A 27,842-nucleotide genomic window follows, 5' to 3' on the forward strand; every position below is an offset into this window, starting at 1 on the left:
CCTCCCACCCCCCCGTGTGTCGGCTGTGGCCGCTTGTGCGAATGTGGAGAAGCCACTCAAGTCCTCTTGTTCATAAGCACAAATCCTGTAGCACAGCATGCACAACACCTCCTCTTTGTGTTAGCCAGATGTGTTAGCAATATGTGTTTAATATGTGTTTAATATGTGCAAAATACAGTTTTTATATGAAACTTTTTAGGATTAATGGAGGAAAACTGTGAAAAAGTTATTGCCCCCTTTTGTTATACCTGAGCCAATTTGTCTAGCCACACCCAGCCCTGATTACTGCGACGCCTGTTCTCATTTCAATAGCACCAGCCTGACAGTGAAGTAGACCAAAAGCTCCTCAGGAGACATATCAAGATGGAAGGACATTCAGGTCCAAATGACAAAGAAAGTATTTGAGTCTTGGAAAGGTTATGAAGCCATTTCTTAAGCTTTGGGACTCCAGCAAACCACAGTGAGAGCCATTATCCACAAGTGACGAAAACATTCATTCATTCATTTTCTACCACTTTTCCTCATGAGGTTCTCGGGGGTGCTGGAGCCTATCCCATCAGTCTTCGGGCGAGAGGCGAGGTACACCCTGGACTGGTCGCCAGCCAATCACAGGGCACATATAGACAAACAACCATTCACACTCACATTCATACCTATGGACAATTTGGAGTCGCCAATTAACCTAGCATGTTTTTGGAATGTGGGAGGAAACCGGAGTACCCGGAGAAAACCCACGCATGCACAGGGATAACATGCAAACTCCACACAGAGATGGCCGTGGGTGGGATTGAACCCTGGTCTCCTAGCTGTGAGGTCTGCGCGCTAACCACTCGTCCACCGTGCAGCCCATGTGACGAAAACATGGAACCAAAATGACCCCAAAGAGTGCAGTGATGACTCGTCCAAGAGGTCACAAAAGACCCCACAGTAATATTGAAAGAACTGCAATGTCTTTGAGTAGCCTTGTCAAACTCCTTAAAATGGAGTTTATGTTCAACCCCTCAAATGAGGCTGAACTCCAACTATTCTACTAAACTACTGGCAACCAGTTATTAGGTTGTAGGTCATCAAATGTTTCATCTAAAAACTGCATAGTGTTCAGTTATGTTGTCATTGACTAATATTGAAATTTGTTTGATGATTTGAAACCTTTAAGTGTGATAAACATGGAAAAAATGTTTTTTTTTTCCACACACGGTTTTGTGTGTGCGTGTGTGACATCTCATGGGCTGTTGTGCTGACCTTAAGGTCCCTCCACTGCTGACTGGGCTTGTGTTGTGTTCCAGATGGTGATTGGCCCACAGAGCGGCAGCAGCACTAACCTGACGGAGCTGCAGGTGGTCAACTTGGACGCGGCACAAAACTCCAAAAGTGACTGCTAAGACACGAAGAGCATCCTTTCATGGACTGTGTGCCATCTTTATTATTTATTTATGATGCCTTCCTACAAAACACATCACACTTTTTAAACTTGCATAGAAACACACAATCAATTGCGTGTGTGTGTGTGTGTGTGTTGACTCCTTTTACAGTATGTTTTGGTATAAATAAATATAAATATATATATATATATTCGCAAATGCATAGGAAGTATATCACTACCCGTGTCATCAGAATTCTATTTTCTATGTCGTTAGATGGTATTTTTGTGTGCGCGTGCCTTTTTTCTTTTTCAATTTGTTTTGAACACAGTTGGGTGCCACAAAGTGACATTTGTCAGAATGTACACAAACACATGCATTTTGCTAATGTATATAGTTTGGTTTTTTTTTAAGACAACACCTATTTTTAGCCTGGTTTCGCTCTGTGTAACGGCATGTAGTTGTTTTTTTTATGTTGTGGTTTTGTATGACAATGACAAGTGAATTATTGACATGAATATGGGAAATAATTGAATATACTGTTTATGTTGGTATACTGTCACTCGTCGGACTGCTGCTTCATAATGGATCTAGCAGCTTTATTATGGGGGGGGGGGCTTCCTGTCGATGTCATAAATACACGTCATTGCAGTGTGACGTGGAGACTGTTAGTGGCCAAACGCACATATGAAACACGGCATAAACCGATGCACAATGATTACGTCATATTGATCATTGTACTAAATCAAAGTGATTTTGTAAAGGTTGTGACGCCACAACGCAAATGTGCTGCTGCAAAGTGTGTTGCCTTATTTGCTGAGCGACAGCAACCCAGCTTCAATATTGCCATTAAAGCATTTGTTTCCTTGCAGGGAAACAGTGATTTCTTCTTCATATCCACAACTGATCTCAGCATCACTTTCAACTACCAGGCTATGTTTTGTTTTTAAGCACCACAGTGCCTCTTTTCCTGGGCTTATTAACTGTACCATCGCAAAGTTGCAAGTCGTCTCTCAACTTTGCAGATGAACATGCATGATGTTAAAGGTTGTGAGTTTACAACCGAAACCAAAAAAACTACCAAACTCCGTCCCTGTACAATGACGGGTGCTGACACACAAAGTCAGTTTCCAGTCCTTATCAAAAGAAATATGCCCTTAAAAAGTACAAGTGTATTTTTGTTTTATTGTACAGTCATTTTGTAATAAAAACAAGATTCAACCTAACAAAACCAAGCTGAGATACATCTTTTATTGCAAAGGAAAAATGCATATTGCCCTGAATGTAACTAAGCACGATGGAACTGAAGACCGCTGATGAGGAATAAATAGTCAGTGAGGACAAAATGACTGCTTTTGTGATCCCTCAGGAGGGAAGAGCAAGCACCTTTGTTTCACGTCTGCATTGCACAAATCAAAATAGCTAACAGAAACCATTCTCCTCTTGTTTTGCGAAGGAGAAAAGCAGCAATGGAATTAAAAGCAACAGTGGCCGGTCAGAGTCCAAAGAAAATCAAACAAACAAACAGACAACAGAAAGTAACAGGAAGTTAAGGCATCATCATGTGTCACCGACAACAAGCAGCCTTCTGCTCTTCCAACAAAGCATGCATTGACACCAGGTAGTATTCCTATATTGCTATTGTACACATACAATATTTAACTGGACACATGTTGGAAAGGCTGCTGATTATTAAACGTGCATGATCAACCATTTAACAAAAAATGTTGCATTTATTTGTAATGTGATGCATTGTTTTGTTTTTTTTTTAAGATTTTGGTTGATGAAAGAAAAACATCATTTGTGGTGGAGAACTGTGCAAATGTGACCCTGTACACAGCTCATGACCACAGGGATTAGGGTCTCTCTCGCCGTCACACGCTCACTGATCACACTAAGACACATGAATAAAAGTCCAAATCACTGCGGAGAAAAATGATGGCAAGAACCCGCCAAAGCAGCGCAAAAGAAACATAACACAAAATACATTTTTGGGTCATCCACGCAGGCAAAGCAAAAACACTGCTTTTCAATACAACACTTTGTATAAGAAGGCATCAAAAGCAAAGGGGACCCAGTGACGCAACAATGGGTGAGAAGGAGAACCTTTAGCTTTACAAAACTAGCCATGAGAGTCCATGTGTCTTTGTACAAATATCATCTTGACATTAGCTAAAAACCCACCAAAAATGTAACAAGTGCAATGCCAAGAGGTGCATGTGCAATATGACATACATTTATATATATATACTGTGTATATGTACACACATCACGTATATAAACACATGTTGGATGTGTTCATCTTTGGGTGACTCCAGTAGTGAAGCTTTTGATCTTCAAGCACAGCAAAGAGCATATGCTCGACTTTAAAAGCATTCCATCTGAATACCGTGTTGGTTTAAAAAAAAAGGCAATTTGAAAGCAAAGCAATAAATACGTAGACTTGGTACTTAAAAGTGTGTGTGTAGTACGGTAAATACTACACAATTCATATGTAGGAGGGTGTAACTGCGGGTCCTCCTCTATGAGGAGGGGGCAAACAAGGTGAAAATGTTCCACAAAGAAGAAGGTGTGCTTCCACACTAAGGCGACAACGTCCATGCTTGCAAATAAATACACACCTTTTCACCCACACCCAATACTTACATGATGATGATGATGATGATTGGCTGGTGAGGACGATGGCAGTGAAACAACATGAGGAGTCCAGTCAGCACATCTTATTCCTCTTGCTCAAGGGCAGTGTGTGAGCTTGGAGCTGCTCCACGACCACAAACTGGGGGCGAAGGGACGCACGTGTGGGGGCGTGCGCCGCCCAGCACAGTCGACCACTTAGTGGCGATGTTTTGCCCACCTTGTGCCAAAGGTGCTGCTAAAAGCCCGTTTTTTCCCTCCCCCAGCCAGACTACGGCGAGGAGGCGGCGGTTGCGTGGTATTTGACAAAGGCGATGGCCGCCAGCTCTTTGCAGAACTCCTCCAGCACGATCACCCCCTCCAACAGAGTCATGTGGTCCACACTGGAAGGAGAGGTGGATGAAAGACGGGTTTCGCTCGAGAAGACGCAAGCGAGCGGTCGTGTGGCCGTACGTACTTGATGCCCTCTGGCTCCAGGCCCAACAATCTCTTCCTCACCAGCAGGAGTTTGGGGGTGAAGTCTGGGATGCGCTGAATCCTCAACATGAGGTCCCCAACCACCTAACACGTCAGCGGTCCATCAAGACAATCACGTGACCAAACACCTTCATCTCCCCCGGAGGTAACTCACCCTGACGATGACGGAGAACAAAGACCTGCACCCGGGAGCCAGGTTGATGTAGGGGTCCAGCAGGTACTCATGCAGGTGGGGGTGCGGTAACAAAGACAGTTTGGACAGAACTGCAGTCACCTGCAGGTTGACGTCGTAGGGCTGGAAGAAGATGTGGCAAAAACACACAACAAGAGCAGAATATTTTTAACACCTGACATTATGTACACGAGGAAAGTGCTTTTATGGTTATTGTTATTTTTATGATCATTTTCATATCCGTAGTTCCACTCTGGGACTCCAGTAGAGCAGATTCTCGTCAGTCTCAGTTCATAAAGATTCTAATGTATCGTTTTAAAGCAGCAATGAGTCTATAAAAGGCCAGTATAGAAAGTATAGAAAAAAATGGACAATTTATTGGGTACACAAGTACAATCTAATAACATCAAATATGGCGATCTTACTAAGATAATAATAATCAGTTGTGATGGATGATGTATAAAGTGTAACGCATCATTGCTGTGGTCAGAGGGGTTTCTAATAGAGGATCAGTCGATAGAGCAGGGGTCTCAAACACGCGGCCCGCAGGACACTAGTTTGAGGCCCCCGCCTTGATATGAAAGTTTAATGTTAGTGCGGCCCGCGCAAGTTTGATATGGATGCTGTATGGTATCATGTACCCAGAAAAAATTATTACGTTTGATTAATGTTCATGTTAAAGGTTAAATAACTGTTAATAGTTATCCTCCCTATCCGTGTGGAAGTGGTAAGTTTTTGGCTATTTAAGTTTAAAGGAAATAACTTGAAGGCTACCGTTTAGGTCGCTAGCTCTCTAGTTTGTGAGTTAGCATGTGTCTCAAGACCCTGCAGTTGCGCAATATGTTGTAAATAAAAAGAGTATAAATGTGACTATAGTCGTGTTTTGTCATGTCTACAGGGCTCTAATAATGCTTTGTTCATTTTAATCTGAAAAAAATAATTTGTCTACCCACCAACTATATGTGGTTTCTTAAGTTTTTATTTGCCGTTTTATTATTATTATTATTATATTTATTTATTTATTTATTACTGATTGATTTTCTTTATTCTCGATTTGTTTATTTATTTTCATCTTATTTTGTGCAGAAAAATAAAAATTAAGATATTTGAGAACAGTGGAATGTTTTATCACAGCTTTTCTTGTAGAAAATCGGAACCAAAGCACTCAAAAAGAATCATAAAAGCACGTCCTATTTGATCTTTGAACAATGTATTATATAGATATTTATATATTTAGTAGATATATTTCCAAAACTGACCTGATCTAAAATGCGACCCATCCGATCAAAGAGGACCTTCAGGAAGTGGCCCTCAAAAAATGGGAGTTCTAAGTCACATTTTTCAAAAGGTTTTGGTGTTCCTCTCCAGTCCCAGCGATGACACACCCCGCAGTAATCTCGGAACTAAGGAGATCAATCAAGTGGAAATTAGAGGATGCTCCCCTGGACATATCGATGAGGTGGGAGCCTTGAGCGCTCACCTGTCTGTGTGCATCTCTGAGGTAGGTGTCATAGCCACTGCCTTCCACCTGATACGATGACTTCGCCTCATCGGGTACCAAACACAAGAAACTGGAAGCAGTGGTATTTAACAAATGAAAACACAAAAAGATCAGATTTTAGTATTTAGTATGATGAGCAGCCTATAACCTGTTGACAATCTTGTGGACTTCAGTTTTCCCTTCAGACTTTGAGTGGTCTGGACTTTGGGACGGTGAGGTGCTGAGCCAATCGGAACCAGAGAGTCTGCTATCTGGAGAGAGGTCATCACCAAAGAGTGGATCCTCTTCAAGGTCACTGGAGAGCAAACATTCATGGAACAATACTTAATACAGAAGTTAAAATGGAACGCTGTATGTTTTAATATCTTTGTCAATTGCATGAATCGTGTATGGTAAGATGGCCGACTATCCCATTATATAGCACCCATGGGTGACTTTGTCAAATCCCTACAGTAGTTTCATTTCTCAAGCTGTAAAGCTATGTCTTTTGTGATGTATTGTTTGGCATGGCACTACTTCTCTAAATTACACATTAAATCTGAAGAATTGCAATGCTGTATATTTTCAGTATTAATATCCCAGTCTATTATGACGATCCCACCTCATCATGTTTAAATCATTTAATGACATCCAACAGACAATGAGCAAGTTACACTAAGGTTATAGTGCATTTGAAAAACACAGCATTGTGGTGCATTCATTTTATTCATTGTCGAGTGTGTGTGTGTGTGTGTGTGGAAAAAAAATCTCCCAGGGTGTTGCTTACACAGCATCATGAGGCTGGCCATTTTCAATGGGTTCTCGTTCCTCCGGAGGTTTGTTCTCCAGGTAGTTCCTCTCCTCCAGGTTACGCAGCACTAAACTGTGTAGGATGTGCTGGTCGGGCTTCTGGATGAGCTGCTCAAAGAGCCGCAGTGTCATGATGCTAATCTGCAGATGAGAGGGGAGAGGAATGAGCACAAGAGCAACATTCCAAGTGTTTGCTCACCGATAGAAAAGCAGGCAAGCACTGTGACACATGTCACAGATATGACTAAGCCTGCACTTGTGTGAACACAATGTGCAGCTTTGACAGATATTATTTGTGTGCCTTTGGTTTATAATATGAGTCACTGGAACATTTGTTTTTGGACAGCGCAGGTAGCAATTTCAGAACAAATGGATTCTTGAAGACACATTGGAAGACATTGAAAAGCTTGTTAACCGAAGATGCATTGACCAGAAGATGCTGGATAATAATAGTGATGAGGACCTCATCTGACAGGTGGTCACAGTGCTCGATGAGTCTATGCCTGAGTGGATTCTGAGCAACAGCAGCAGGAGTCTCAGCTTCGGTGTCCTCTCCCAACAGGAAGTACACCATCTCCCGCAGTAGCGCCTCTGACGTCACCTGCCTGATGATTCTGTTCAGCATGGCTGTTGATGTCAGGATGCCCACTTCAGACCTACCGTATGTTCAACCACAAAGTGAACAGACCATTAGAAGCAAATTCAAACACAGGACTGGCTGTGAAGGATGTCTGACACACATACGTTTGCATAAGCTGCGGCTCCATCACAGACGTAAAGAATCTTTCTCGCACTGCCTTGGCCATCACAGAGGCCGCTGACTGTGAATACAAACAAACAAACTTTTTTAATGAGCCAATTACAGCAGAAAAAGTCATTCATCCACCATTAGTGACCTTCTGAGCCTCTTTGATAAGCTGGTCACAGTAATCCAGCCAAGAGAGGAAGGAGATGAGAGGCCTCTTCCCTGCAAACACTGCAGCATCCTCCTTCACGTTATATACATCAAGACTGCAAATCAGAACCAGAATATTTATATCAGAATATTTATTAACTGCATGATCACATGTGTAGAAAAACAGAATCAGTTTACCCCCAGTTAATAGACTCCACCGTCTCGATGTCCAAAGGGTCCATGGATGGTGGAAGGGCTTTGTAGAGGGTGACCAGCCTCTCGGTTAGTAGCTCACAGAGCTCCGTGTTCTCAGTTAAACACCTGGCAGCGGCAGGTTCTGGTAAACTGACCAGCAGCATAAGGCCTTCACAAGCCTTCACCACAATCCTGCCATCCTGAACAGTTACAGTGGAGACGCAAATCGTGAATTTAAACATTGAGGTAAATAACACGTAAAATGGTGAAAATGCGGCTTACTCACAGGGCTCTTTGTGAGGTTGAGCAGGGAGGTAACTAGATTATAATTGTTATTGTTGTTGGTTGGACTAGAGCTGCAGGAAGCAGCTTGCGTTTCCTCACTGCAGGCTGCATTTTCTTGACCCGTGTCTGGAGCCAACGCGTTCTCCTTCTCCCCATCCGCCCCGCCAGGATTCTTTGTCTCATTTCTTCTGGACTTGTTCTTGAAACAAAATCACAAATGAGAGCACATGAGCTCTTTAATGTACTCACAAATTGTTTTTAGCATTGTGCAACACACATCAACCTACCTCCAGAAAGAAGTTAACAAGATATGGATCCTGCTTCAGTTTGGCACAAACTATACAGAGGAACTGAATCTCCTCATTTTCTGTCGGAGCAGCAAGTACGTCCCCACACAAACGGACCAGTTTCTAGCAGAAACATGTTAAGAATGTGTTATCCAATCTGTCCTGTGGCAAACTGCTTTCAGGAAAGAACTATCAAAAAAGGCTAAATGCCGATTCTCACCTGAACTGGTCTGTGAACATTGATATGTGGCAGGAGAGGCTGACGGATGTGTGCAAGCAGCTTTGTGTAGAATGTCAGAACCTGCTGCTTCATTCCTGGAGGACACTGATGACAAACCGTAATTAAATGTCTGTTCAACAGAAAACATCTTTGGACAGAAACAAACCTGTTCATTGTTTTATGAAATATTCCTCTATAAGCAGTCTGTCACGTGCAAGATAAAGGGTCAATTTTTGTCATATCATTTTTGAATTATGACTGTCTTACATCTGCTTTGCCCAAAGTGTAAAGAGTCTCCAGGATCTTATGGTGTAGGAGATACTCCATGCAGGGTCCTGTCTCTCCAGACTCCCGTTCCCCTTCCTCCTGACTCAGAATGTCAAGCATCTGTTCCAGGTGGGATGGGATGTTGGTGTCGGTAACTGGAGCTTTGTCATCTGAGAGCGGAAAGGAAGATACATTAAAGAATGATGTATGTTATTCTAATCCTGTTGGCATTTGGAAATGTACATTTTGTATGTATTGCAGCAGAGAAATTCTGTAACAGACAGGTGTATTTGACAGAATCACAACATGCACCTCATGAGGGATAAGAGTGGCGGGGTTGGGGTGCCAAGAGACACCCAGCTCATGGGACAAGATGATGCACAAGACCAGGCAAGATTTTGACATTCATTTTACAATGAAAAAATATGACTGGACAAAGCTTTGAGAGGTGTCATTTCAATAAGGCTGGAGACTATTTAACACACTGGCTATGCACAGAAAAAATAGTGCAGACCTTTGAGAACTAGTGACTGAGCCAGGTTGACAGGTTTCATTTTAAGACAGCCCTTACCTGAAGTCTCAATGTAATAATGTGTAATGGCCTTCCAGTGATAGACAAAGTCCTCCTGCAGCGGCAGCGAGGGGGCGAGCTGCAAATTGAGAAAATGTAAGGAGTTAATTCTACATGCAGACATATCACATCAAAAATACAAACAGTCTATATATGTTTCATCAATCTTCTATACCACTTGTCCTCAGTAGGGTCAAGGGGTGAGCTGGCCACCAGCCAATCAGAGCACATATATACAATCAAAAATTCACACTCACGTTTACCCATGAGAAGGTTAGCGTGTCCAATTAGCCATTACTGTTGGGCTGAATTATACAAACTATTTTTTAATGATACATGTGTTATGTGTCACTTACAACACTTAGTCACTTAATGGTTTAAATAATATTCATTATCATTTGTGAAATTCGGGCTTAATTAAGATCACATGCTAGCATTGTTAGCGGTGTTTCCGCTCATAAAACACAGGTTTCTGGTACGTATCTCCCTTGTTCTTGCTTGTCAGCAGCGAAAAACACGTACAATATACCAATTATCAGAAGGCGTTGAGCATTATTACAGATAAAATAAGCATGCAGTGACGTCAGAAAAACTGCGCAATTACAAGCTAGTGTTTCTCTATTGCAACACTGCTGTTAATATACAACACAGACGTGGTAGTGAGCGGAAACGTTAGCTTAGCTTCAGGAAGCTAGGAGCAACTAACCTTAGCGGCTAACTAGCCCAATTTGCCAGTCTACGTTAAATATAAACAGGCAATAATTGCGAATGTGATATGGAAGAATTGTTACATTTTAGGAATAGATAAACACGCATGATATGACTTATTTGCTAAGAAATTGTAGGATAAACACACGTCAATAAACGAGTATCTAGGCTGCTCGTGAGCTTGCTCGTTAACGTCGCCGTCGTACTGCTAACGTACTACTGTCTGGCTTGCCCAAAGCCAAGTCAATAGCTATGGAGAAAACAGACAAACACATTAATATGTGTGTTTTTGCTCAACACTCACCGCTTCCACGGCATGCTGGAGAATGGATGTAAATTTGGAGAACATTCTGTTCTTCGACTGGACTAATTTCTCCCGAGAAGACCTAGAGAATTCCTCTATCTTCTTCTTCCTGTTTCCGCCTTGATCCAGGTTGGAGCTTTCATACAATGACCCTTGTAAGGAGAGAATTGGTGTGAGTAATAAAACCGTAAAACGTTATCGGCCGCCGAACCTGGCAGGCCATAAGCGGAGCAGCTGTAAACAAGACGTCTGCAAGTATCGTTCAACTGGGCTCACTTTGGACACGGTGGCACTTCCCTAACGGGCAGCGCAGTTCCTAACCAGCAGGGGGCGGCAGACTACAACACACATGGCCATTGCTGTTGCCGTATGCATTCAAATGAAAGAGGAAAGTAGGGGTGGACGATACTGAAAATTGTGGTATCGATCAGATACCAGGCACATAAATACTGGACCAGTATTGCCAGACTTTGTACTTGAACATTAACAATAACATTTGATAATATTGTAATCTTGTTTTTAATTTGTTGAACAAGAATCTACGGTACCCTAACACACAAACCCTCAAAAACAACTGCATGAGATAAATGCTGCAGGTTTAGGAAAAAATACATAAATGTGGCAGGCCAATGTGATTTTTTTTCTCATGCACCTCAGAATTCCTGACGCCACCGCTGGTCCAAAGGCTCCAAGCATGGAAATGATCTCAAAATACAAATGCAATAGCAAATGCTGTAGTCAAATAAATAATGCAACATCAAAAACACGTGCTAAATATTTCCAGGCTTCCAAGAAAAACATACTTTTTAATGGAATGTGAGGGATGTACAGAAAGTTGGTTGACTTTAGGGTACATTTTAAGATACATTTTTATTTCTTTCCTTTGTTGTGCTCTTTATTATTTATTTATCTGTTTTGTTCCATGAATTGCACATTTTTTATTTAGCATTTACTTTTGATCTTGCAGCTTTTATGCGGCTGCAGCACTTCCCATGACATTTGTATTTTGAGATCATTTCTATGCCCATATAACACAATTATTATATACATTTTTGGGGTCCCTGTTTGTCAGGGGCTCTAGAACTTGTCATAACTTTATGGCAAATGTTTTTTTGAGCAATCATTTCAGATAAGAATGGAAAACTGATTTGGAAAACGAGTTTAGGGCAAACAATGTAACTATGTAAGAACACAAAAATTGAATAAAAATTTAAAATATCAACAAAACACAATTATGCTCCTGAATATCGACCATAGGTATCGATAATATCGACATTTGAGTCGACCAGTTACCCCCCGAAGGAAAGCGACACTGTACGTTTAATATTTTGCAACAACGACCTATAAGGCAACGCTAAACATTATTGAATTCTGCTAATCAAGTAATATGTCAGGCTTACATCAAAGCATCACTCATTTTATGTCAATATATTATTTAATTTACCTTCCATCATCTACTTAAATGTTTTTTTAATGAAAAGGTAGACAACTAGAAGTCATATAACAATGCGACTACCACATGAATTCCATCAGCGAACCTGCTAATGACTATTGTGTACCGTGTGCTGAACGTCAGTCATCCTCCGTCAGTCAATAACGAGTCTGGATGGGACAATAGAGTGACCCCACGACAGACTCCGGCATGGAATTGTATGCTTTTTTAAAACCGTCGCATCATCTTTTGTTTAAATATGGAGGAAAACTTAGCAAAGAATGATGCTGCCTATTCCAGGACACGCCCTGCTGCCAGAAAGTGCTCTCTCCACTGTGCGGTCTCGTCCACCAAATAGCAGCCACCGTTCTGTCCCCCCGCGTCCCAATAATGCAAAATACAACTTAAAACACGGCCGTCGAGCTGGTACATCATCTCCTCATCTCGGCACACAAAGACCAGAGTCTACCTACCCGGCATGTCTGCTAGAGGTGAGTGTCTTTTGCCGCAGAAGCCTTCATGTCAATTCATGTGGCGGGAGAAGGTCTCTTCATCTTTGGGTAGGAGGGGGGGGGGGGGGGGGGGGGGGTTCAAGGACGGGTCTATTTGGGAAGGAAGCTGTGTGACAATGGCACAGACTGTGTAAGTAGGTTACACCGGTGCTGCAGTCTACAACTTATTTGATGATGCGCACACTTTGTGCTCTGCTGCCTAAAAATAGACCAGACATTTGAAATGATCACTTCTAAAATCCACCCCATTTGCTTCTTGCAGTGTAATGTTGTTTTTTTTTCTTCTCAAACAAGTCTGTTTCCATCCAAGCTGTGAACTGATTATTAATTCATTTCAATGTACGTATGGACATTTTATTTGGATGTTAACCCATCAGTAGCACACACATTTACTTCACTAAGGTGCCTTGCCCATGGGTACCTCACCTGTGGAAATAATGTCACACATTTTCAACATACAGCCACTGTACTGGAATGCTTGTAGCCATTATACTAGCCTGGATGTGTGTCAGGTGCTTAGCTAAGACCCCCCCCCCCCTCCCCAGCTGTTGCATCCATAGGTCAGGGGGTCCTTTTAAATGGCGGGATGAGCTGTGGCTTGGAAGCAGAAAGGATGCAATGCTAAGATGGCCGTGAGCTTATTGTGGTACATCTGCTTGTGGATTCATAATGATGGGCTGAGGCTGTCACTATTCATAAGATTAGCTACTCCTGCACAACGCACCTTTGCAAAGTCAATAATAATAGAATCAATAGGCTATGTTAGCCATAGATGTGAAAACGGAAAGTCTCTGTTGCAAGATGTTGGTGCCACTTGTGTATAGTAGATCCCCACTATTTGTACTGGTTAAGCCCCAAAACTACCCATGAATGGTGAAAAACGGAGACACCCGGAAACATTGTTACGGACTAAGCCTGAATGAGATGGGTTTTGTACAAAAAACAATTTTAGTCTATTTTTTTCGATCTATTTTTTTTATAAAGTCTACTTTCAGCGCTTCATGAAACTAAGATGCATTGCCACACTTATATAATTTAGCGACATGAGAGAGTCAAATTCATGTTTATTGTGACTTAGTATAATTTACTAAGTTACATACCTTTTCAAAGTTACTACAAAACTAAACATGCAGTATATACATTCTGCAAACCTCAGTATGATTATTTTTGTAAAGGTAAAACCTTAATCAGAGATCTCATTAGATGGTGCTGGTGTACCTAATGTTGTGGCCAAAGAGTGTATGCTTCATTACCGTCGTGCAGGCTTTTTAAAATAGATCTCCTGCTTTCACTGACGTGGCCTTCTGTGTGCATGTGTGTGTGTGTGTGTGCCTTTGTGTCCTCCCTGGCTTCTGCTGGAGATCGATGGAGCTCAGGGTCCACCGCATGACAGCCCCCCTGGTGCATAGACCTGATTAGCCCACTTAAGCCCCTGCAAGCAGCCAGTCATTATTCATGAGAGGTAACCACATGCACCCCAGTGCGGTCTCACTTGCATCTGTGATGAATATAAATGAAAAGTTATTCAATGTTTCCAAACATTATGCGGCTAATACTTGCTAAGATTGCACCGTCTTTGCTTTATGTGAGTTATTGAACAATACTTCATTGTAACAGGATTGCTATTTTTTAACCACTTGATGGTCAGCGCACATCAGCCATTACTGGGCTCTCAGTCTTTCCAGTCACCCCCTGGTATCAGCACAAGGCCAAAAGCCTTTACCTTGGAAGCCATTCCCTTCCATTAGTGCCCCAATATAAGTACAACACTCCCTTGTGGGCCTGCTGCTCTATTGGGGTCATCATATTTCCACTGTGCTAATATCTCTCAGGTATCATTTATAAAAATGTCTTCATTTTCCTCAATGAAAATAACATTTCTAGAATTCTTGCCTTTTCCTTCCATTGTGCTGCTCAGTCTGCCTCTACTGTCTTGGAGCGGCTCCATCAGAGTGCTTGGGGTCAAGGTCGTTTGAAACATAAACACTAATACCAATGCACTATCCCTCAGAAGCTATAGCAGATATGTCCTTGCCAATAACAGTTTATGTGCTTTTTATGGTCTGTCATATTGGCTTCTTTTGTTTGGACTTTCCAAGCGTGGATGGATTTATCGTTCATGTTAGTCTTTCCACAGAAGAATCTTCAACTCAGCAGAGTTCTGATCCCCACTCCGTGAGCCAAGGCCTTTCATTCTTTTCCTCCACAGGGCTGTACAATGTTGACATGTCCTATTTGATTTCATGTGATAACACCACTTGGGGTGTGAGCTGGGTATAACGGTACGCCATAATCACGGTTTGGTACGTAGGTTACTCCAGTTTTAAGATCATGTTATGGTTCATTTTGAGCCCAATTGGAGAACAAAATGCAAAATAGAAGCTGCCCGCTATGGCAGGGCAAGGTGCATTAATGTCAGATGTGGTATGTCGCCGTGTATCCACGGAGGTGGAGAGAACCAAAGTGTACAGCTAGATGAATACATCACCCGCTGCAGCAGGAGCACCTGCTGTGGTTGGCCAATGTACACAATGTACTTTTAACCTTGCGACACATGCACTCCTACCCTGCCTTGCATGTGCGAGCTAGCTACGTGCATACAGAAAATAATTTGCATTCCTCTTGCATAAAATTGTTTTGATTTTTGTGTACCTTTACACCCGTGGAGAATCCTTTTTACTGTTAGCGTGTGTATAATTGAACACTTCAAGTGATATAGTGATACACTTGATCAGTGGGATGACTTTCAGCCCGGGGCAGAGAGTGTGGGAGTTACAGTGTGTTTTGCCAAAGGCAACACTACTATGTATGCAGGGTGGTCCTTCACAGAAGTACACCCTTGCCCATATCCCTTTATCAGTGGGGACCTGTGGGGCCCTTGAGTCAAAAGCCACATTTACCACTTTAGAAGAGCTGCCTTATGGAATCAGTGGTAGCCACTACATTATACTACTACTTCCACATTTGTAAAAAATAATCATCTTAACTTTCCTTTCGGGCGGCACGGCGGTCTAGTGGTTAGCGTGCAGACCTCACAGCTAGGAGACCAGGGTTCAATTCCACCCTCGGCCATCTCTGTGTGGAGTTTGCATGTTCTCCCCGTGCATGCGTGGGTTTTCTTACGCATGCACGGGGAGGTTAATTGGCGACTCCAAATTGTCCATAGGTATGAATATAGTGTGAATGGTTGTTTGTCTATATGTGCCCTGTGATTGGCTGGCCACCAGTCCAGGGTGTACCCCGCCTCTCGCCCGAAGACAGCTGGGATAGGCTCCAGCACCCCCGCGACCCTCATGAGGAAAAAAGCGGTAGAAAATGAATGAATGAATGAACTTTCCTTTCTTCTGAAGAAGATTAACTCTATTAGACTCCCGAAGGAGAAAATCCAGTTGTCCCAATTTCATACTTTCAAGTACCGGTAATTATTTTGTGCTCCTCAGTGTCTCAAAAGCATTAAGTGATTTTCTACCAAAAAATGTTCCTGGTACCTGCTTCAAGTGCACTTTTCTGCCCTCTTCCTGTGCAGGGTTAGCACATCCTGCCCACTTTATCTGCTTCACTTAATGTGATGATCAATGGTGAGTAAAAAAGAGGCTCTATCCTCCGGTAACACAATCGGATGCCTCATCCATCCAGTTGAGGGCTGCACACAACTGTCTGCATCAGCACTTTTCCCCATCTCTGTGCGCGTATACAGTGTGCCTGCATGAGAAGGCTCATGTGCGCGCGCATGCAAGTGTCCGGGCAAAAGCCTAAATAATTCATGAGCAGGCATAGGAATGAAAGCTTTGCTGGACGGGACGGTGTGTTTGTGTGTGTCTGTGTCTAGAGATGGAGGAGAGCAACACAGTGATGCAGGAACCAGGCTACGATGGGCTCTGCAACTACGCCCAAAAAATCACCTCCTGCTTCGGACTGGATGGTAAGAAGAGCGGAAAAAAGATAATGGTAATGCAGAGCAGGGTTAGGACTGAGTCCTGAGGGCGTCAGCTGTTTCTGAGAATGCATGTGTGTGTATGTTAGAGTTGTAGCGACCAGAGTGGATGACAGTTGGAGGGCAGAGCCTCTGCAGCAGAAACATGTCCTCATCTGCACTAGCATCATTGTGTCTTTGTGTAGCTGAGAAGACTCATGTTTTTGTTTTGTTCTTCAAGCCTGAGTTATCAGGCGGTATTGGAAATATAACTTAAGTGCGAGGTTGCATTATTGATTGATTAAATAGTTAAAACCCAGCCAGCAAAGCACATTAAGTGCATTAAGGCCAAGCCCAACCTTTTTAAACTACAGTACAAGATTTCCTTTTGCTTTGTCATTGTCCACTGTTTTCATTGTGACATTGACATATGGTTGATAGCTGTGTTCCATCCATAACATCCATTACTTCTGTTTTTAGTGCCCATCAGGTTACATGTTATCTTCTTCTGAAGGACTGCTGTGATGCTTAAGTGGGTTTATGCATTGTCACCTGTGGGACCGACCAAGCAAGTTTCGAGTCAAAGAGTTGGATGATCTTGTTGTGCCATCATATTTGGCCTTACATGTCCCTAATGCAATTCATCTTGATGCCTATGACACCATCCCAACTTGGGTGCGGTGTGTCAAGTGTCCCGTAAGCCCAGACAGGCTTTTAGTTTCAGCTGATGACTGAGGATGCACAGTGGTTTCCCACTGGGCGGTGAGACTCACAGAGTACACTGAGCAAACCTGATGTGGAACTACCTAACCCCACCCAGAAGATAATCATAGGCTCAACGTCAGCTCTAAGCTGCTTAAGGCTCCGGTCTGGTTGGGCTGAAGACACTCATAAGCTTCTTTCCCAGTATCTCACTGGACTTGCAGAAGAGGGCCCTGTCTTTACGCGGTGTTTGACTTTTGCTGTACAAGGTGGATGCTCACGAGAACATTTTGTGCAGAATGTACTAATATAAGGGTTACCTGGAGAATCCTGCTCATTTTCAGACTGGATATAGCTGGGATTTTACAATGCGTCCCTGTGCGTTTGCAGCCCGTCCTTGCTTCCGATTGATTCGGCTTTTAGAGCGGGACTGAGCCAAACCCCTGGAACCTGGCTGACATCTATCTGGAGTGCTTCACCCGCCTCTGTGGGACAGCTGAAGTCGGGGAAAACATCATGCCTACACTGCCCAATCTAAACAGCCTGGGGAGGCTGTGCAGCTCCAGCCGCAGCCACAATGTTGACCGTGTGCGGGTGAAACGCAAGGGCTCCATCAAGCGCATGTCCATCATTGAGGACGGTCATGTGGCGGAGGTCCTGTACCTTATACCGAAACAGTATATGCAGCAGCTACCCTACCTCAACCCAAACGACTATTACCTGAGCGAGAGGCTGCATGACGTTGCTGCAGGTAGGACAGAAGACAACAATGTATGAAATATGAAATTAGACCCACCCTCGGGTTGACTCTCACTGAGATCAGTTTTGCTTTTATAATCCTACCCCTTCTCTGTGTCTCAGCGATTACTGAGTTTTTGTTCTTGTCACATCTTTAATATGTACCAGTTTACTCATCTTTTAATAGTATATTTTATTATTTTGATATAAAGTAGTAAAAGTTGACCTCTACATTGTGCAGTGTAGTTGTTACTCACAGAATTTTAATTGGCTGCTCAAATCTGAGCCGTGCGTACGCATACACAATGACAGTTCTGTATCATCCAAATGTGTTACTGCAAATGGTGGAAGGCACAACGTTAATCACCTGTTGTTATATAATGTGAGGCCATAGCACCAGGCCAGACCTGCTGCATTCTGCCAAACAGCAGCACATGACCGAGCGACATGGTGGCTTACATCAGGATTACAACATGGGCATGAGGACAAATGGAGATTTCCAAACCTTACGCACACTATGACTGCATGCCAGGTACCGTCATCAATAGCACCATTGCTTGGCTTATTGGTCATTTATGTGCTTGATTAGAGCTCACATGGCAAAGTTCACAAAGAAAGCAAAATGCCACCAAAAACCACCCATTTTCTACCGCTTATCCTGTTTGGGGTCACAGGATCGCTGGAACCTATCCCAGATCACTGGGCAAAAAGCACAACCTGGATTGGTTGCCAGGCAAAATACAGGGTACACTAGAGACGACCACCCAAGCTCAATGTCAGTTCATGTTAAGATAAAATCATAAATATTGCAGCCTATTTCTAAGCACCCTTCAGGAGGCTTATGTATGGGGGCCCAGAATTTGGTGCCATGCCCCTGCTCGCTCACATTCCTATCTACAGTCGTTGAGCATGAATCATTCCCATGATACCTGCATTCAACTCATTCAACATTTTTTCCCATTACTGCTGAAACATTGTTGTGTTTTCTAATGTAAACCAAACAGGATCTTTTTATATCACTGATAAAGCTGTAATTCTCCCTAATACAGTATTCTAATCAACATTACTGTATGTAATGTAGTATATCCCTACTGCTACTGTGTGCACTGTTGACCTACTATGATGTAAGTTGGCCATCAATACAGTAGTATGCTTCTATAAATCAATGGACATGTATTAGAGCTCAGTAAATGCACATCACATCAATATTTAGTTATGTTATGTTTCCTGTGCATATTGTCTTTTCCACAGCAGGTTTATTTTTCACAAAGGGTCGTTCATAAGTTCGAAAAATATAGTGAACAGCCGATATAGGACAGGTTGAATAGAACTGCCCTGTAGAAATATATAATTGCGTGTTGTTGAGTGTCCAGCATCTGGCTGACTGTGTGATCACATCATAGATTCCTATTATGATTATCATTATCAGCTATGGAAGTGATGGCAAGAATTGTCCCCCACTCATGGTAGTTGCTGCTCTTTATTGTGCTGTTGATACATATACTGTTCATCAATTGTGGCCTTTGCATTGCAACATATTGCTATACTATATACTATTCAGTATACTATTCACTATACTATATACTATACTATTCAGGTGGCGAAGGAAGTTTATTATGACACTATTGAAGAACGCCTTATGTTGTTAGGCTTGGCTGTGATGTGAGAAATGATTGCAAATGAGCTGAGAATAAGCAAGATTACAATAATTTCATTGGCCATTAAAACTAAGTTTAAAAAAGCTCAAGGTACATTTAAGAGTGTCCATTACGGGATAATGCATTTTTGCATTTGAGATGAAAGAAAATCATCATTATGTATTCACTCTTCACGCTCTGTGATTGGCCAGTCGCACCCTCTCCCTCCCTAGACCGGCTTTGCAGGCGGCAGCCACAGAGGAGCTGACTGCTTCTAGTACTGAACGCGCTGGTTTTGAGAAAAATACAGTGAACAAGGCAGACGCTTTACTGTCCTGTTTGAATACAGATCTGATTCTGATTCTTCAGGGTGAATCTGATACAGATACTGATAGTGGTGTTCTTGCTCATCCTTAATTTTGCCCTGATTTTTGCATGTTTCGGTTTTCGTTGATCCTTTTGGAACAACTAAGTCAGGAAAACCATGGTGCCACTTTATTGGTTATGTTGCAATCTGTGTGGTAGTTTACGTTCCTAGTTACACGCACCTGCCACAAATTTGCAGTTATTATTAAATATACATTTTATCTGCACTTTGGGTCTCATCTCATGCATTCTGGGGTCGCCGCCAACATGCCAAGACGTGACAGGTTATTTGTTAATGATAAAAGTACATTTATAAACTTAACTAAAGAGGACATCAGGGAGGTATATAGGATCTGACATTTTACTATGAGATTAGCCGAGTGGTGGAGGTATACAGGACACCAAAGTGTCCTCTCGTGCTTTCTCTAATTGGATTCAGTGGGCCCACTAAATATATTAATATAAAGCGCATGCTAGAGATTATTGCAGGTCTGACCATTGACTTTAAATCACCATCTGTGCCCTCGTAGACTGAATTTATGTTTTTATTTTAAGGGAATATGTTTCAAACATGTATACATTTAGGTTCACAATAAGTAAAAATTCTGTTTGGTATTTAGTCGAGCTAAAGTAATAAATAATCAATTGGCAGCATAGTTGCTTCCCATGCAGCCAATAGGTGTGTTTTATTTATTCCACCCATTTATTCCAACCCTAGCGGCTAGACTTACGGATACTTAGGTCCACGTTTAATGAGTACAGTCAATCTGTAGCCCATATAGGGAAGTATGGATCGCGCTGATGTCAGTATAACTTGGTGTTGTGGAGTGCTGGTGGAGTGTGCAGAGCCATTCAAAAGTTCTATTTGATGCTTTGGCATAGTTTACCATGTGGATACAACATTATGACAACATTTATAGAAAAGCATAGTAGGTTTAAGTGCAGCTCCAAGAGAACAACCCACATTGATGATTGCTACTGTAAAAAATGTACTTGCTATGTTGAAATGTGTTTGGATCCTGCCCATATTTCAGGTCTGCCATCAAGTTTAAGGAAAACCGCTTGGTTTTTGTGTTATCCTGTTATCCTGAAATGAAATTCACTACAAACAAACCGTAGTTTGCCTTTTTGGTAGCAGGAAGGATGAAGTATTTCTCACCCCGACTCTGTTCACGCTCTCATAGTAAGAACTAAAAATAATACAAATTTTCCTGTTGACATGGACTTAAACTTCGCTTAGCAGGTTGGAAAAAAATTGTCTTTATTTTTCTCAAGCTGCCTCACCCTCGCTTGAGTCTCACGGGGGAAGCCTGCTTCACACTTAAAACCCCGCTTGTAGTATAACCTTTGGACATGCCCTGTGATTACTTGATGGTAAAAGGTTAAATGTTCATATATTGCCTACAAATGGACTGAGCTTACAAATAGTCTGCGCTGACATTTGGGGAGAGTTCACACGGAAGCAGCAGCCACCAGGTTGCTGCAGTGAGGAGGTGGCTGACACAACAGAGGGACAGGCAGTGAGGGAGTGCAGGGAGGAGGAGTGGGCAGAGGAGGAGGAGGAGAAGAGGGATGTAGCAGCAAAGCAGGCGGGCGAACCCCTCACTGTAGTCGTGTTTTTAGGAGGAGCACATCGCACCTACACCTCCCCCAGTTCTCCGTCTGTGGTGTCTTGACTTGAAAAGGATCCCTTTGCTGCTGTTTTTACCGCTGAGAGGTGCTTCTCTGTTGAAGATTTGCTGGATTCCAATGGTCATGGTCAAAGAAAAAGGTATTGTGGTGGCTGTGGTCAGGAATGGAGTGGAGTGACATTTGTTTCCTCTGTCGGGTTGTTGACCGTGAATGGATGTGTCATGTTTTTATCATGTATTTGCTTGTGTCCCATGTCTATGGATGTGAAAGTGATGCTGACATTTCAGGTATTGGCATCTTTCCGTGGGTGTGTTTGTGCTGCTTGTAAGAAGCACCACAATAAGGCAACAATAAATGTATATTTATAACTTATTATTATTCATTTGGTGTGTAAACAGGCTTAAACATGCAATGCATCTCACAATACTAGCAACATGATGCTTGGGCTGGAGTATGCTTCATTTGGCAGTGTGGAGCTTTATGTAAATGTCTGTAGGAACATGGCATCTGGTGTGTTATGAGGGAGCGTGACACCATATGGTGAATAATATGCATAAAATGATGCATCTCCACTGGCGATGCAGCTAAAACTATAACATGGAAAAAGTGGAGCACTCGTATAGGGAAGCACATTGCGCAGCGCTCTCTCTATCTCTCTCTCTGCCTCTCTCCCTCCCATGCTCTGTCTGCAGCCGTTGCCATGGTGACCATCCAAAAGGTACACTCCATTGTTGTCAGATGTGGCCTCATTCATAGTGGCTCATTTAAAGGAAAAGGTGGTTGTTTCCACCTACAATCAAGGTCACCGGGCTGTATGTGATGAATGAGGACCAAGGAGCATATTTCAGTCATATTACCATCTCTGATGCATTTACTGGGACATGTAGTTTAAGGATTATTTGTAATAACTCATTATAATCAGAAGGAACAGTTGGGGATGAATAACTTATTACATGGCACAAAGTGACATGTGATGGGAATATTTAAAAATAAATAGTCAATGTGATTACTCTATTGATATAAAGATTTTCTGTTGTAACAAAGAATGAAGCGAATCAACACTGAATTATAAATCATCAGCAGTACATATCATCTGTTCATTCCTGTAATAGTAATATCACAAATATGTCCTGTGTTTTAATAAAACGCATTTCTTAGCTTCTGGCTTGTTCAGACAGCTTTGTTTGCTGTGTGTGGGTGTAATGTGATATATTTTTTTTTGTCTGAAAATATCTCCTCCACCAAAAAAAGAGTGTTTACTGCTCTTTTTGACCCGTGTGAGTGTGTAGGTTTGTTTATTTATCTGCCGATGCTCCCTTGGCCACGAGCTGCATGCAGCCCTGGAACTGTTTGTTTGATGTGGAGTCAGATGGCCACCAAATAACGGCTTTCGCCACCGAGTCTTTGTGCTGGCAGAACACCCGAAACCTCTGGCAGCCACATGTTTATCTCCTACAATGTCTCTGAAAGTTCTCCATGAACTTCAACTGCAACTGGATTTTTGGGCTCTTGCCCGGTTTCATCATTTGCATTTTGAGGTTGCTTTGGATGTTTTATTGCATGCATAACATAACAATGTGACTCAAAAGTCCATTGTGTCATCAGCGGTTTTATCATGCAGTTCATCGGTGGGTTCTGAGCTCAGCTGATGCACGGCAGACAAGTTGAATTAGACTGTATACGCTGTATGATGAATCACAATTGAGACACTGCAGCGTTAGCATTTTCACAGCTTGCAGGTGGTTGTCCCGTTTTCTGAGCAAAGCATAGCCTCTAAATAGTTCGTAATTCATCACAGCCATGCAATGTCCCTCAGCTTCATTAATTTCTACTGCATTCATTAGAAAATCACCTCACTGACCATGCTTCTTTATGAACTTTGACCAATGCAAGAGACATTTCCTCCACTGATAAGAACTGTAGGGAACGCCAACTTATCTTTGATGCTTGCCAGTGTCTGCTTTCTTTAAGAGGCGCTAACCCCTTCCACAGACATCAAACGCAGCCACACACACGCTGTCCGTCAACACAGTGTTTGTGCAGCTGGCATACTGGACCAAAACATACAGATGAGATAAGTGGTCAGCCAGGAAGAGAAAGTCATTGACCTAAAATACACACGCTAAAACAACAAGACAGACACAAGAATAATGTAACCTTTTGTTAACAACATCCTCTTTGTTTGGCCTCGTCGGTCTTAATATAACAGGAAATAAAAGAGTGGAGCATGGCGATGTAATGCTCCATCATTCTGAATCAAGAAGCTACATAGTATACTGTACAAACACAATGGTTGTGTAGTTCATGAACCAACCATTGTCTTTTTTGGATAAGCCACTGTACTGCAAGTGGAAGTGTTTATCAGCATTTGTCACTGCTGTGTTCTTGCTGCTTTGCACTGTGGCAGATCATTATTCCCATCCCAGGTCCCTGAGGATTAGTTATTCAAGGTTGGGGTGCCTGGTTGAGCTTGATAGGGTTCCCCCCACACATTTTGGTGTGTTTGAAGTGCTTTGTCTGGGCTGCTGGTGGTGGGGCAGAGAGGCAGGCTAGCAGTCATACATATTCATGGTGCTGAGGGTTAAGAGCTTCTTGTTATGACTGGGTGATAAAGAGCTCTGCACACCCTCCCCCAAAGACACATGCTCACATATGTGATCATGCAGTGGGATTTAATAGCGGCTATATATTTTTTGCCCATTTCCACTCATTATAGGACTTCACAGACCAGTAAATATCTGGTTGTAGTGAGTCACTCTGTGATTTGTCTTTATCCCAGATGCCCTTCCTGACGCCATCTTACCATTTATCCTATCTTGGCATGGGCGAGCTACAATAGCTGGGTGTTGGCGCATTGGTTGGGAATCGGACCCACTGCATTATTGTGTTCAATGCATTTTTATTTCCCCACAAATGTCACTGTCGCTGAATAAATTGTTCTTTAATTAATTGCAAAATACTTACATTTATTGATGATATACATACATGTTTGGATTTTTTTCAGAATTTCATTATTTTAGAAATGGCTGTAGCTTAGCTGTAGTTGTAGCAAATGGGATGTCAGCCTCAGCACACATTGCTACAAAATCCTCAACAAACTTTAATGACTGTGCTTGTGGTTAAGCAAAACACAGTTGTCGATGCAATTCCAGGAATGAGCGGTCCACTGGGAAGCTACTTCTCCTCAAATGTCCCTTCTCCTCCTGATGACAACATTTAATTAAATGTATGCAAGATTCTACATTTAACAGTAGATTCAATTGTTATTGGTCAATTCCGCGATTCCAGTAACTCGGACATTAGCGTGTATCAAATTTGAAATTGGGAAATTTAAAATTCATAATATCAATTTGGCTGGCATTCCATTTTTTCTAATGAACATAAACATGTCTTTTGCAACGTTTTGAGGAAATCCATTGAGATTTAGGGGTGCCGCCTCACACATAAACTTTTGTAAAATTTTGGAAAATGTGCAATTTCTAGTCTAATTGCCAAAAAGTTGACCTGGAAATGTTGAGTACAATGAACTTGTATACAGCATCATTTTCTATAGGGTTATCAAAGGGGGCCCAGACCAAAGACCAAGCTAGTTGTTGAGGGCAGCATCTTAGGAGAGCTGGTGGGTTGTGCTGCACAGTGCCTAAAATAATAAATGGACAAGTGTATATCAGATTATGTAGGACTACAGTACCACTCTCAATAACTATGAGGCATCAGCAATACTGTCTACTCTATATTACTGTTGTTGATGTTATGCTTGCTCAGCTATTAGCTAACTGTCATTAGCAAACTGTAGCTAGCTAATGTTAGCTACAGTAGAGGCAATGAGCTCTAAATACCTATAAATATGACTACAAATCATTCAAATTACAAAGACAAAACCGCAAATTTGCTAGTAATATGTAATTGGAGTATAAATACCAACAAAAACAAAGATCACTTCAGAGTTCTTGAGCTGCAGTCTTTGCTGACCTCAGATCTCCATGGCGACCATTGAACTGTTCACCACTTTATTCCACAAAAACAGATGTATGGTGGCACCCCTAAATAATCATGGATTGGAAAAATATTTTCTATGTGCTGTTTCTACATATATTGGAACACTTTTAGTACCCAATAATTGTGTTTTTTGATGCACCCTAGCGGACATCATAGGGCTCTACACAAGCTTGTAGGGTAACTACAAATGAACCGCACTTTCCAGGTCTCGAATGCTGAAGGTGAAAACTGCTGTCAGATTCTACTCCTTGTTCAAGAAATAACTTTTTGTTAGTTTAGAGGTAAGACATCCCCACCCTACAACTGAATACCTCAAGTCTTGTTTAGTTTAACTTCCTGCTGTTGTAGTCCAGGTTGGAGACTTCCATGTCCCTCTTGCTGCAAAACAAGCCTGTGTTTCCAGACCTGGTAATCCAAAGCCAAGGTACTGGGCTTGAGAGCACATATGTCAGTGTGAACTTGAGACCCACACTGTTGATTCTCTGAAATCATCATCCTCTGGAATGTTGCTGGGAACTGAAAATGTCAACCTAATAACCCTAATACTGGTGTGGCTGTGCCCCATTTCTGTGACCTGGTTGTAAACCCTGAGTATGGCTGTGGTGACCTGTGTGAGAGAATGACATTTTCATTTCATTGTGTAGCTATATACACCTTTGTTGGAGGAGAATTTGCAATAACATCTGCACACATCGGTGTACGACACGTGCAATAACATCAACACGCATTTGTGTGTAAGAAATATGTCAAATCATGTGACAACACCAGTAATACTTTAGCAGTTAGGCACTTTAGCACTCCCTAAACTAATGGTTTTCAAGTTTTTTGCATATTGTTTATCTGTCTGATTACATTTTTTTTAAATTCTTGCTTTTTTTCCTTTATGTCAAAACCCATTGTTTTGGTACTTAACATCAACCGGCCCTGAGTAGTTGCCCCATGCATCAAGTTTTTGCTGACATTTCCAAATTAGGCATCCACTTAATTTCTCAATACATAATGCATGAATGGAAATGACAATAGATATACTGTATGCAAGAGGAGAGTATGCATTGGTTATTTGTTTGTGAGAAATTGATTTGGATGGTTTGCATGGACTTGTAATAAATTTTATTCTGTATCTGAAACTTCCTGATTGTCATCGTCCCCTCCTTTGTGATGGTTTCCCATGGAACCTATTTGCAAAACAGGGGCAAAGGCTACCACTCCATTGGAGTGGATGAGCGAGGCACATCTGTGTCCCTATTGTGTTTCACCTCTTTGTCTGTTTGTCCTACCACTACTGAGACACTCTGTTGTTGGATGTTGTCCGTCTATGTTGGAGATACTGGATTATCTGATAGCAAAAAAGGCAATGCACAGATAAATATTTTATTAGAGCTTTCCTCTCTTGTCCGGAGTCCCTTTCCTCTGGTGTATTCTCAACCCTGCTAATGTGGTTTTCAGTTTTTATGAGTTGTAAATCAAGGCACATGTCTCCACCTTTGTCAGTTGTCATTTCCCAACGAGACACGAGCACGTGTTGCAGGAGAATCTATCCCTGGGGTAACGGAGGCTTTCCTCATTTCCCCTCGGAGTATCATGCGCAACCTTTTGTTATTGTCGACACAGCGAGACTCTGCTTATATGTGTGGAGGGTGGGAGGGCTTTAGGGGTGAGGAGAGCAGCCCGCCCACCCCTCCAATGCCTCTCTGCACCAGGCTTCAGGATGCTCTGCCGGTTTTTGCTTTCTCAGCACCATAGTTGTGTGTGTGTGTTCTCATTGTGTGTTTAGGCTCATATCAGTCAGTTATCCCTCTGTGATGAAGCAAGACAGATCACGCAGTCAGCACAGCCACCACTTCCAGCTAAGACTCGGGAATGTGCATAAATCCGAAGAAAGGTTCTATTATATATTCGAGGGAGACTTGCTCTGTGCTGAGTTTGCATCATGTACCATATGCTTACTTATTTATAATGTTAAATAATATACATATTTGAACCCCTCCAGACTATCACCTAGACATGAATAGAAAATCGCTTTTATTGACATCTATACATGCAGTACACCTTCATCCAGTACATGGCTGCTTTACGTTGAAATATGGTCTTCATCATATAAACATGCTGCAACGTCCCAATCTTGTAACTGTTAGTAAAATCTTTTTTGTGTTTTTAATTTTTAATAAAATGTGTTGTAGCGTGCCAATCTGAGTTTTATTTTGCCACAGTGTCTCCGCCTCTTTCCAACCTTTGCTGAGGCTCC

The 27,842-nt window shown here is 42.2% G+C and overlaps 3 protein-coding genes across 25 annotated transcripts in view; 2 read left to right on the top strand and 1 right to left on the bottom strand.

Moving 5' to 3' along the window:
- srfb (serum response factor b) overlaps positions 1-2,238 on the top strand; it is a 28,317-nt gene extending 26,079 nt beyond the window's left edge. For all 5 annotated transcript variants that reach the window (XM_058057963.2, XM_058057960.2, XM_058057961.2 and 2 more), the window contains one exon: positions 1,287-2,238. In XM_058057963.2, coding sequence (XP_057913946.1) covers positions 1,287-1,321 — 35 coding nt within the window. In that variant the 3' untranslated portion in view covers positions 1,322-2,238. The remainder of the gene's footprint in view (positions 1-1,286) is intronic.
- A 288-nt stretch (positions 2,239-2,526) lies between these two features.
- Positions 2,527-12,671, bottom strand: fhip2a (FHF complex subunit HOOK interacting protein 2). Its single transcript, XM_058057959.2, has 18 exons — positions 12,572-12,671; positions 10,667-10,818; positions 9,655-9,733; positions 9,084-9,253; positions 8,817-8,921; positions 8,597-8,719; positions 8,311-8,508; positions 8,028-8,224; positions 7,831-7,945; positions 7,679-7,755; positions 7,398-7,590; positions 6,912-7,075; positions 6,294-6,440; positions 6,125-6,215; positions 5,904-6,047; positions 4,627-4,767; positions 4,453-4,556; positions 2,527-4,378 (listed from the first exon to the last, which is right to left on the bottom strand). Exons 1-18 carry the CDS (start codon positions 12,576-12,578, stop codon positions 4,267-4,269), a joined length of 2,319 nt encoding a protein of 772 aa, XP_057913942.2. The 5' UTR covers positions 12,579-12,671; the 3' UTR covers positions 2,527-4,266.
- Positions 12,252-27,842, top strand: part of ablim1a (actin binding LIM protein 1a) — a 45,901-nt gene continuing 30,310 nt past the window's right edge. For 7 of the 19 annotated variants that reach the window (XM_078787367.1, XM_078787369.1, XM_078787378.1 and 4 more), the window contains exon 1: positions 17,416-17,976. In XM_078787367.1, coding sequence (XP_078643493.1) covers positions 17,742-17,976 — 235 coding nt within the window. In that variant the 5' untranslated portion in view covers positions 17,416-17,741. Of the gene's footprint in view, positions 12,590-16,381; positions 16,533-17,414; positions 17,977-21,530; positions 21,738-27,842 lie in introns of those variants that run through there. The other 12 variants (XM_078787372.1, XM_078787384.1, XM_078787381.1 and 9 more) reach the window with 8 other exon arrangements.

Source organism: Doryrhamphus excisus, linkage group LG20, assembly GCF_037039965.1.
Source record: "Doryrhamphus excisus strain RoL-2023G ecotype Guam linkage group LG20, RoL_Dexc_Guam_v1.1, whole genome shotgun sequence".
Lineage (NCBI taxonomy): Eukaryota > Metazoa > Chordata > Actinopteri > Syngnathiformes > Syngnathidae > Doryrhamphus > Doryrhamphus excisus.

Excerpts from the sequence above, each read along its gene's own strand:
- fhip2a (XM_058057959.2), bottom strand. Across the intron at positions 7,756-7,830 it reads TTATCAAAGAGGCTCAGAAG|TCAGCGGCCTCTGTGATGGC; the intron begins GTCACTAATGGT and ends TTGTATTCACAG. Across the intron at positions 4,768-5,903 it reads TGGGTCGCATTTTAGATCAG|CCCTACGACGTCAACCTGCA; the intron begins GTCAGTTTTGGA and ends ATCTTCTTCCAG.